At 41.2% G+C, this 11,632-nt stretch overlaps 1 protein-coding gene and 1 non-coding gene across 5 annotated transcripts in view; one reads left to right on the forward strand and one right to left on the reverse strand.

The window, feature by feature from the left end:
* Myot (myotilin) overlaps window positions 1–4,558 on the forward strand; it is a 43,949-nt gene extending 39,391 nt beyond the window's left edge. For all 4 annotated transcript variants that reach the window (XM_076555202.1, XM_042264032.2, XM_006977671.4 and 1 more), the window contains 3 exons: window positions 2,931–3,096; window positions 3,616–3,749; window positions 3,926–4,558. In XM_076555202.1, the coding sequence (XP_076411317.1) occupies window positions 2,931–3,096; window positions 3,616–3,749; window positions 3,926–4,098 (473 nt within the window). In that variant the 3' untranslated portion in view covers window positions 4,099–4,558. The remainder of the gene's footprint in view (window positions 1–2,930; window positions 3,097–3,615; window positions 3,750–3,925) is intronic.
* A 4,881-nt stretch (window positions 4,559–9,439) lies between these two features.
* LOC121824201 (U6 spliceosomal RNA) lies at window positions 9,440–9,547 on the reverse strand. Its single transcript, XR_006066018.1, has one exon. It is a non-coding gene; the product is annotated as a U6 spliceosomal RNA (small nuclear RNA).
* Window positions 9,548–11,632: the final 2,085 nt, after the last annotated feature.

Below are 11,632 nucleotides of genomic sequence, written 5' to 3' on the forward strand. Positions count from 1 at the left end.
CAGGAACTGAAGAAGAAGACCAGGACAAAGCTGCTTCCTGCCTTGCTTCCCAGGAGCTTGCTCAACCCACTTTCTCTTTAAAAAAAAAAAAAAAGTCAGTTAAAAATATAATTATGTCATTTCTTCTCTTCCCTTTCCTCCTTTCAACCCCTTCCAAATCTCTTCTTCCAGACCCTCCTGTGCCCTGCCTTTCTTCTCTCAAAATTATGGCCTCTTTTTATTTTATTTAGATATTATTATCTATTATTTTAGATAGATAGATAATGTAGATGGATAGAGAGATAAAGAGATAGAGATATATAGCTAGATGAAAGATGATAGATAGATAGATAGATAGATAGATAGATAGATAGATATAGATAGATAGATAGATAGATAGATAGATAGATAGATAGATAGATAGATAGATAGATAGACAGACAGAGTCTGTTTAGTATTGCTATTAGTATGTATGATTTCAGAGCTGACCATTTGGTATTTTATAACTAATTAGGGGCCTCATCTCTGGGGTAGACCTCTCTCAGCAGACACTAGTTACCTGTAGTTTTTTGTCTAAGGGTGGAGCCCTGTGAGATTTCCCCCTTCAATATTAGCACATCTATTGGTGCCCTCCTTGTTCAGGTCTTGTTTAGGCAACTATTTGTTAAGGTGTCATGGGTGAAGGTTTCCTGTTGTTTCCAGTCTGTGCTGTGAGACACAATCTCACAGCAGACTTCTTGTTCTCGTGGCTTTTAAAATCTTTCTGCCCCCTTTTCTGAAATGTTCTCTGAGCTTTCGGTGCAGGAGTTGTGGTGTGGATATCCGTAGAGGCTGGGTACCTCACAGTCAGTTGTTTTCTATAATTTGACCAGCCTTGGGGTTTTTGTTATGGTCTCTGCCTACTGGAAAGAGGAGATTCTTTGACGAGGGTGAGAGCTACACATATCTGTGAATACAAAGAAAAGTATTTAGAATGCAGTGGGGATTTAGCTGATAGTAGTAAGTTCTCTTCCGAGATCCACGAACTCACTACTCTTGGGCAGCTGGCTAGGTTTCCAGTACCAGGCACGGTTTCCCTTCTGTTGAGTCAGCCTTCAGTCCGATTAGAGAGCTGTTGGTTGCTGCCAACTCATGGCCGCCACTATTGCATCCTTAGGTGTATTCTTGCATGCTGCTCGTTGTTCACCACACATAGGTAGGACTATTGATTACTTCACCCTTTTACCGTTTGCACAGCTCCCTTTGGTAGTATGAAAGCTAGTCCTTAGAAGGAGACCGTCTATCACTTGAATCCCACTATTTCCCCTCTATAGCCTCCCCCCATTATTTACTTTCCTGGTTTCTACAGTTACTTCCAAGTTATATACTCACATCTTAAGATTTGGATCTAGGAGTCATATATAAGAGAGAACATACTAAGTTTTTTCTTTCTGGGTCTGGGTTATCACACACAATATATGTTTTTAATTCCATTCATTTACCTGCAAATGTCATTGCTTTATTTTCCCTTCCAGCTGAATGCTATTTCGTAGTGTATATGTACACATTTTCATTATCCATTGGGCAGCTGAAGGACATTTAGGTTGTTTCCATTTCCTAGCTATTGTGAACAGGGCAACAATGAACGTGGCTGAGCAAGAATTGGTAGAGAGAATATTATATAATTTTAGAGGGAGCAAATGAAATAGTACAAGCATTTGCTGAAATAACTAGAAACTTCAGTTTAATAATTTATCTGCTGTATAGTCTGAAATGTTGCCATCCTGACTTATGATGATACAGAACTGTCATAGGCTGTCATAATGTAAACTCCTACTTGAAAAATGGACATTAGGTGTTAATTTTTAGCTATGCACTATGCTATATTTACTAGGAAAATTGTGTCTAATTATAATGAAAAATGCCTATTTCTTTGGAAAAACATGTTCTGATAAAACTGTCATCTCACACTATGGCAGCACAGTTCTATAAAAACTCATGTCCAGTTTTTAAGTTTTACCGTCTAAGTACTTTAAATATATCATATGTAATGCTTCAAACTATGGTATTATCTCACTAGAAATATTTAATGAATCAATGTCTATTATATAAAAGTCTGATCAGGATAAAGGATGGACAAGGTTTTTGAGCGTATACTCTACTTTAAGGGACCTCAGCCAAAGAAAAGAGGGGGTGAGCATGGAATAAAGCACACGGGTGCACGCTCGCCCAGCATGCACACTTCCCACTATTAAGCTTTAGGTAAATCGTGTTTGTGCCCGTGGCTTCGTAAATACTGTCCTCTTCCAGCTGAAAGAGACCTTGGCTGGAGTCCATCCAGTCTCTTCATTTCTCCTCTAGAAAATCCAGCTTCAGTGTCAGCTCACCACTTCCCATTTCTTCTTGCTGTGATGTAGGTAGTTGTGATGACTGACATCTGTGTCATCTTTTCTTTCATATTCAGACAAGTCCATCACGACAACCTGGAGTTGTTTGTTTGTTTGAAGGGTGTAGTTAGCAATAGACAAAACTGAGGCTCAGAGAAACGAAACAAGACTTTTCCAATTTTACATGGCTGGGTGGGGGAGGGCAATAGAGATTTCATTTTGCAGGGTTGAGGATCAAGGCCACAGCCCTGTACACGCAGGACAAACACTCCACTGCTAAGTTGCACCCCCAATAAGGATCTGAACCAGAGTTGCCTACTACTCTTCCCACCATGCATGCTGCCTTCCAGTCGATGAAATGACTTACTTCTTTAAATGAAACATGGCTAAAATGTCAATACTCCATTTTCAGAATGCTGAATATAATAAAATAATAATGTACGTTACAGTATTTTATGTAAAAGTTTAAAAAAAAAAGTTTCCAATCCTGATGTTGCTTTTTAAAGATTTAATGTCAGCACACAAATTTCAAAGTATTTTAATTTGGTTTAATGTCATCTTTATCGATTTCCTACCAATCTGCAGCAAAAGAGCATAAAAGAGCACCAATGTTTATCTACAAGCCACAGAGTAAAAAAGTTTTTGAGGGAGAGTCGGTGAAACTAGAGTGCCAGATCTCGGCTATCCCTCCACCCAAGCTTTTCTGGAAAAGGAACAATGAAATGGTCCAGTTCAACACGGATCGGATAAGGTGAGAGGAGATTTTCCTGACTGACGTGTGCATTGCTTGGATGAATCTAGTTATACTTTTTACACACATTAAAAACCACCCAATTATGGCCTTGGGTTGTCTGTTCTTAAAAATACATATTTAAGTCAGATTCAAGTAATCCTAAAAATAAGGCATAAAAGAGCCTAGAGTCTATCTTTTGTTGACAATAAAGAACCATGGCTGTAGGAGATAAATGATATAAAAAGAATAAAAGGAAATTGTTTGGGAGGAGAGAGTGTGTGTGTGTATATGAGTTTCCTAGAGATCCAACCTAGGATCTTAAGTGTGTTAAACAATACTCTACTGTGAAGTGATATCTCCACTCATAGGTGGGGTATCTAATTGTTAAAAATTCAATAACTACTTGGCATTGATTAGAGGCAGTCTTGGAATTTTCTTATTAGTTAAATTCTATAAGGCAACAATATCACTTAAACTTTCACCTGAAAGAAAAGAATTTTAATTCCTGGGCCTCAGTTTTCATTTGTTTCTTTCCAGCTTGTATCATGATAATGCTGGAAGAGTCACTTTACTGATAAAAGATGTAACCAAGAAGGATGCTGGGTGGTACACAGTGTCAGCAGTCAATGAAGCTGGAGTGACCACATGTAACACAAGATTAGATGTCACAGGTATGTCACACACAGCAGCTCAATTTAACGGGGAAGGTGAGAAACATACAGCTCACCGTGGTGTGAAGTATGGGGGATTTTCCTCATAATCATTTTCTTTTCATGTCTGCCAGTGACTACTAAGTTCAACTATGTGTTTTAAACTACTCCTCTAACTTAATTTTTATTTATTTCAGCCCGGCCAAACCAAACACTCCCAGCTCCCAAGCAGTTGCGTGTTCGACCAACTTTCAGCAAATATTTGGCGCTCAATGGGAAAGGTTTGAACGTGAAACAAGCTTTTAACCCGGAAGGAGAATTTCAGCGCCTGGCAGCTCAATCTGGACTCTACGAAAGTGAAGAACTTTAATAACTTTGCCCACAGTGGGAAATACAACTTCAGTATTAGCAATATATCTGATGGCTTTGTGAGAAAAAAAAAAATTCTATGGCTGTATTAACAGCTTACGGCTTTACTTAGGTCGTATAACTAACACACATTTAAAGCATTATTTACCCTCCGACTCTGGCGCAGCCTGTCTACCCCTCTGACCTGTGAGGTCAACAGTAAACTGAGTGTATGGGTTTGTATTCTAAGAGACTGTCTTAAGTTACAGTCTCTTAGAGCTTGAGTCGTGCACATTTAATAACAAGTTATGAATCAAAAACTTTTTTTAAAAACTGCTAATGCTTGCAGTAAAGTTTATGGGTATTGCTTAACACATATTGGTTTACCTGTTTTCTCTTGTAGGAATACTAACATGGTATAGATTATCTGAGTGTTCCACAATTTCATGTCAAAAGAGAATAAAATTCGAATAGCTAAAACAGACTTGTCTCAACTTCACAGAAGTCTAGAATGATGTTCAAAATCAAACTTCTGGGGTTTAGGGGCTTTGGGTTTTGTTTTTTGTTTGTTTGTTTGTTTTGGTTTTTTCAAGACAGGGTTTCTCTGTGTAACAGCTCTGGCTGTCCTGGAACTCACCTTGTAGACCAGGCTGGCCTTGAACACACAGAGATCCACTTGCCTCTGCCTACTGAGTGCTAGCATTAAAGGTATGTGCCACCACAGCCTGGCCAAATTTCTGGGTTTTGTATATGAAAGAACACTCAGCAAAACCTGTGAGTAACAACCTCTAAAACAGAAGTGTCATTCTCAAGAAGAGCATGATGCTCACAGCGCAGGCCATTCTTTTGAAAATGTCTCCCATGACTTACAACTCAAAGGCAACCACAGCAAGGCCAATGATAGTCCTCAGCTGTGATATTATGCTGACTAAAATAACTAATTCAGTGGAACAAGAGCCATCTCAAAAGGTCATCTCCAAGTTCTGTATATCTAGCATAAATTTCAAGACTGTTTGGAAGTTTTGCCTTCCATGGTTTCCAAATCGAATAACTTGCTATGTTAGACAGTCTAATTTTGTAAGCCCCTGAGAGTGCAAGCACAGGAAGATAGAAATCCTTTCAGGAAACTCTCTTAAGCTAGAACAATGGCTTTTTCTTTGCCTCAACCCACTGCCTGTGGCCTTTGCATGGTCTCTTCTGTGGCTCAATGAAAGAGTTTTTGACCCTGGCTACTGTGTGGCCTAGTTTTTCTCTATATCTTCACATAAACATCTTTTTTTTTTTTGTTTTTTTTTGTTTTTTTTTTTGTTTTTTTTTTTTTGTTTTTTTTTTTTTTTCGAGACAGGGTTTCTCTGTGTAGTTTTGCGCCTTTCCTGGAGCTCACTTGGTAGCCCAGACTGGCCTCGAACTCACAGAGATCCGCCTGCCTCTGCCTCCCAAGTGCTGGGATTAAAGGCGTGCGCCACCACGCCCGGCACACATAAACATCTTTTATCAACATCCCTTTCCACTTCTTTCAGGGCAGAAACAAAAAGTGGCTTTATCTTTTGCTTTCAAAACAGCTCAGTGGTGTACTCTGTAGGCTACCGTTGAGAACTCTGGACAGAACTCCTCCTTAGTTTCCCCTTTTACAGCCTTAAGAATCCCTCCTGTCCTCCATCCCGGTGGGTTTGAGCTTCCTTAATTCACAACCAACTTTTTTTGTCTTTTCTACAGTTTGTTTATGAATCTTCTCATCCTTGCAAAGCTTGGCAAGATGTGGGTCTGGGCTCCCAGGACTACTGTCAACTCCTGTCATATAATCACTTACGATTCTTAGTGTGTTTATGGATGGGAACCCACACATGGCGGTCAGAGGCCAACTTACAGAAGCTGACTGTCTCCTTCTCCCTTGTAGGTCCCAGGATGTAACTCAGGTTGTCAGGCTTAGTGGCAAGTGCCTGCTGATCCACCTCGCTGCCCCCAGCAACAGCTCTTCCAAACAACTTGTTTGCTGCAAGTAGCAGGCAGGGGCAGCGAGGCATCACAGCAAAGCATGTGGGCTTTGACATGCATGGACTTTGCTGCACCTTTAGGTAAATTATTTAATCTCTTAGTGCTTTGGTTTCCTTAGGCTCTAGCTGAAAATGAAGTTAAACATACCATCAATGTTAATAGTATTTGAGAAAGAGAAGCCCATTGTGATGAATTATTATGACTTTTCAAGCCCAAAGTCAGAAACTGATGTCCAGGTGACAAGAGGCAGACTACCCTTGTATGAGACCTACATTTTTTTTTGCAATTAATTCTGCTAGGCATGAGGCTGTGAGGGAAAGGATTCGTTGCCTAACTGAATTGGCCAGTTTACTTGGATATTTCCATAGCTCCTCTGGGCCTTTTTCTTCCCCGGAGACAAGAAGACAAGAACCCTTCTGCTCTCCCCTTCATTTGCTGCATAAGATCTGCTTTCAGAAGAGTCTGAAATACACTCATAAAGTATGACCTGAGCCAAGGCATTTGTGTATAAAGAGGGAACAAACCTTAAAGCAAAGTTGGGGCTGGAATGACTAAGTGTGAGTGTGTGTGTGTGTGTGTGTGTGTGTGTGTGTGTGTGTGTGTGTGTGTGTGTGTGATAGGTCTCCAAACTTAACAAAATACAGGAAGAAGACATAAAGTAATTACATTTTCTATACATTTTATTTTCTGAGGAAAACGGCTGTTCCTTAATTAGAGGTGAACTGTAGCTTTCATTTTTATATAGCACTTACTATTGACTGTTGTGGTTTGTTCATATCCCCAGAGCTTGTGACCTGGAAACCTGGCCCCCAATGCAGTGATATGCGGGGGTGGGGGCTTCAGGAAGGGAGCAGGTGATTGGGAGCTATTTTGAACCCACAGATACACATACTCAGTTGTAAACAGAAGCTGAGTTTTCTGTCCTGACCACCCGATCCCAAATAAGCACATAAAAGTTCACATTAATTACAAAATATTCAGTCAATAGCTCAAGCTGACTGCTCACTAGCTCTTACATTTAAATTATCCCATTTCCATCAATCTATGCATTGTCACGTGGCTATTGTTTTACTGGTCCTCTGGCATCTTGCTTGTTGGGCAACTCAGACGTGTCTCTTTTGACTCTGCCCTTCTTCATCCCAGTCCTCAGTTTGATTATCCCACCTGACTTTATCCTGCCTTGCTATAGGCCAAACAGCTTTATTATTAATCAATGAGAGTAATACATATTCACAGCATACAGAAGGAACATCGCATAGCCCTCAGTAATCATAAATATATACCATAGAGAAACTCTTCCAACAAGAACATTCTATAACCTGCCTGACAGATGAAAATGTCTAAAGAGACACCTGAGTCTCCCAATCTGACTATCAGACTGTTGAAACAATCAATCCCACAGAGATGGGAATTCCCCAGGAATCTCATTCTGAGAGAAGGAGGAAGCTTATTACTCAGGAAGAGATTTCACAGAGTTGGAACTCCCCCTTTCAGTAAGAGTCTGAAGTCCCGATAATGATGGGTCGATGGTGGGAGACTGCACGTGACCAGGACTGCTCAGATGTATGTGTCCTTGGCCCTCTATTTAAACTTTAATTTCAGACCCCAAAGATGGAGTTGAGAGGTTCGCTGGATCTCGTTTTCCTTCTTCTCAATGTGGCCAATTTGAATAAAATCTCTTTTTTCTGCTATCCACTATTAATTTGTCTCTTTTAATTGCGTTGTTGAGGATGGGTAGCCAGACCTGACTTGGGGCACAGGCTGTGACCCCCATATTTAATACTGATTTCTCACAGCATTTTTTTTTTAACTCTGGAAAAGCTGAAAGTAATTTAAGTCTGCATCAATAGGAAAATGTGTTTGCCGGTATTAACTTTTAAGCAGCGGTTAAAATAAATGATCAAGAGCACAGTGTAAATGAGATAAATTATGAAAATAGGTTTGAAGAGGAAAGAATGTGTACAATAATGAATAGAGAAAAACAGCATTTCAGTTTTGGACTGGGAAGATTGCTTAGTGTTGGTAAAGTCCTCGGTCCTCTGTTCCTTAGTGTGTAAAGACTGGAGTTCAGATCCAGTGCAAGAAAGATTGCGCCCCCTGGAGTCTGTATGGGACACACCCTGACACCAAATTCTCAACACAAACAAGATTTATTACCTCTGAGGAGCAATCAAAGGGGTTGAGGGATGTGTGGGGGAGCTACAAAGGCTGACAGTAAGCAGCAGAAGCAAGCAGGTGTTTTGTTTTTTGTTTTGTTTTGTTTTGTTTTACAGGTGTGGGGTTTTTAAGGCAATAAAGGGGGCGTCTGTGCTAGGGTGAGTTGGTAAATCCTGATTGGACATATTCATTATTCACATCAAATAATGAATTTTGGTTGTAGGACCTTGGAGTTTTGTCTCAGTAATGAGCCAGTGGCCAAATAAGGGAGTGGACCTTGGGAGTCAGCTTTAGGAATGTAATCTAAGGATTTTCAACAAGAGGGAGGGAAAAGGATTTTTAAAAAGTGTCTGGTGCCATGCTCAGGCCCGCACTTGCCGTACTCAGACCTGCTGGAACCCTCCACGTGGAACTGCCCACTGCCCGACGGCGTGTGTGTGTGTGTGTGTGTGTGTGTGTGTGTGTGTGTGTGTGTGTGTGTGACAGACTTCCTGGGGTGACATGACTGTGGTGGTTTGAAAGAAAATGCCCCCCCCAAAGGGAGTGGCACTATTAGGAGGTGTGGCCTTGCTAGAGAAAGTGTGTCACTGTGGGGGCGGGCTTTGAGATCTCTTTTTCTCAAGCTTCCCTCTGCATGGCTGTCAGTCAATGTCCTGTCGCCCACAAGATGCAGCACTCTCAGCCCCAGCACCACGTCTGCCTGCACGCTGCCATGATCAGAATGGACTGAAATTTCAAGCGAGCCACCCTCAATTAAATAGTTTTATGAGAGTTGCCGTGGTCATGGTGTCTCTGTTCCCAGCAATAGTAGACCCTAAGACAATGACACACCCTTCAACGCACCCCAGAAAAGGAGTCTATGACAGACCAAAGTAAAGATTGCACCCATGGCCAATTTGGTGAAATCAGTGGGTGTTTTTATTGGGTTACTAACAGGCGTTTGGGTGAGAGGTTACTTATGAGGGACAGGCATGACTCTTGCTTCACCAGAAAGCCCACCCCAGCACAGGTGACGACTTCAGACTTCTGTAAATTGCAACCCGGGAGCTGTTGAGGTTCTCTGCACAGCTTGCAGGAGCTCTGCCGCTGGATCTGACTCGCTCTATCTTTCCACCATTGGGCTGCTCAGCGTCTCCAGCCCAGCAGCTTCTTAATCTTTTTTATACTGTTGAAAGGGGTCTTCAAGAATCTTCCAGGTTGTTGTTGCTTTTATAAATATGGAATGCTTGGTGAATTTGCCTGCCATCCCTTGCTCAGGGGCCATGCTCATCTTCTCTGTATCGTTCCAATTTTAGTACATGTGCTGAAGAAGCCAGCACTCATACAAGCTTTGGTTCTCTACATACGTGGCCTTTTGTAACCTCTCCTTCCCTCTTGGAGGAAATGTTAAAACATGGAAAAAGTGTTGCAATTCAGAGGGAAAGGCCATACAACACCATGGAAACCCACCTGGAATTCCAGCACTTGGGGGTTGGAAACAGAGGATCCCTGGAACAAGCTGGTTAAGGAGAGTAACATATGGAGGAGACCCTGCCTCAAAAACGAGGCAGAGAGTGGTCAAGAAAGACACCTAACTTCAGCCTCTGGCCTCCGTATACACATATGTGAACTTGTGCTTGCACACTCATATGTACCCACACATTTGAACACATATATATAGCACACACATATACATGCAAACAATGAGCTTTATACACACTTCTGACAGTCAAGCTATATACTATTGTAGTAAAAATCTGAAAAAATACTTGAGGATTATATATAACAATATATAGAATGGTTGACCAAGAGATGGGGAGAGGGGCTGCTAATATTATTCAAAGCACATAATAGCATTCTCATAAAGTGCAAAGCATATTTTATAAATGCTAAGGCTAAACTTCTAGTCACTAGAATGGCATGCATAGATGAATGTTACTAGTTTTATTGATAGGATGGGGAAGTTCTAGCAACAAAGCAATGATCTATACTATCTAGGAAAGCTGGCAGTTGGGAACCACATGTTAGTTTCCCTAGATTATTCTTTGTCCTTGCATCAAAAGAGACCCAGGCCAAGTTTGCATGGCTTAGAATTAATCAATCAACTGCTCTATGTAACTGAATGTCATATTTGCAAGTTCCGGAAGAATGTCCAAAATGAATTGAAAGCATCATCTGTACTTTCAAAGAATTTAAAATCTAATTATATAAAGGAGACCAAAAGGGAAGAACAGAGCCTAGTGGGAGCTAACTCCTGTGTTTTGTGCCACAAGGACTTTGAAATCTGGAGATCTGAGCCCACTAGCAGCACTTGGCCAAGTATCATGAGTCGAGATCTGAACTAGAATTGTAAAATGAGGAGAATGCAGTCTGCTGTGCAGATGAAATTGAAAAGCAAGTCTTTCCTTACGCTTGAAGCTGAAGAGATAGCTCAGCCATTAAGAGCCCGCCCTTGCTGCTATTGCAGAGGACCTAGGTTCAGTTCCCAAAACCCACATTACAACCCGAAACTGTCTTTAACTCTAGTTTCAGGGAATCTGATGCCCTCTTCTGGCCTCTCTGGGCAATGCATGTATTTGATGCATGTCCATATATGCAGGCAAGACACTCACACTCATAAATTAAATGTTTTAAATATTTAAAAGGAAGGCTTTACTCATGCTACATTATTGTTTCAGTCTGAGAAATGTGCACTTCCATCAAGTCTCAGCACTGGATTTAACAGCAGCTTCACTTATTAAACATTTGGCCAGTGGGGAAGTGAAGGCTTTCAGAACTCATTACTTAGCTCCTTCTCTGCCCCAAGTTCTGAGCAAATGGAACACCAAAATGAGGGTAAGGATGCTATCTGGTCCCTTAGAGTCTCATGTCACTTGTGAGAAGTAGCAAGACCTCATTCAAACGTGCAGGGAGGGAAACAGGACCTCACTGAGCACACACTAAGCCTTAGTAGCTGTCAGTAAGTTGCAACAGCCAGTGACTTGGAAAGACAGAATTGGAACCCACGTTCTACGCCTTTCTCACTTCTTGCTTTTCTTTTCTTTTGTTTTTGGTCTGTCTCTTCTCTGTGCTGTGTGGCTTCCTCTGTGTGCATACATGCACATACCCTGTAATGTTAGTTAACATCCGTCAAAACTCTAGGTATAATCTCCTTTTGTGTTTACAATTCATTTCTTGAACTTTACATTTATACTGTAGGGACACACACACACACACACACACACACACACACACACACCCCTGAAAGCAATCCAAATGTTCAGTAACCTGCTCTGTAGTCTCAGTGAAGCAGAGTTAGAGAAACATAAGTAAAGCAGGAGGTAAAAGCAGGCTCTCTGCAATGAGAAGCAGCTTCTTATAGATGGTTCTATGAGAAGAAACTGGCGAGAAGGCAGAGGGCCAGGTGTCTAGACAGGAACAATAGG

This window comes from Peromyscus maniculatus, chromosome 19 (assembly GCF_049852395.1).
Source record: "Peromyscus maniculatus bairdii isolate BWxNUB_F1_BW_parent chromosome 19, HU_Pman_BW_mat_3.1, whole genome shotgun sequence".
In the NCBI taxonomy this organism is placed as follows: Eukaryota; Metazoa; Chordata; class Mammalia; order Rodentia; family Cricetidae; genus Peromyscus; species Peromyscus maniculatus.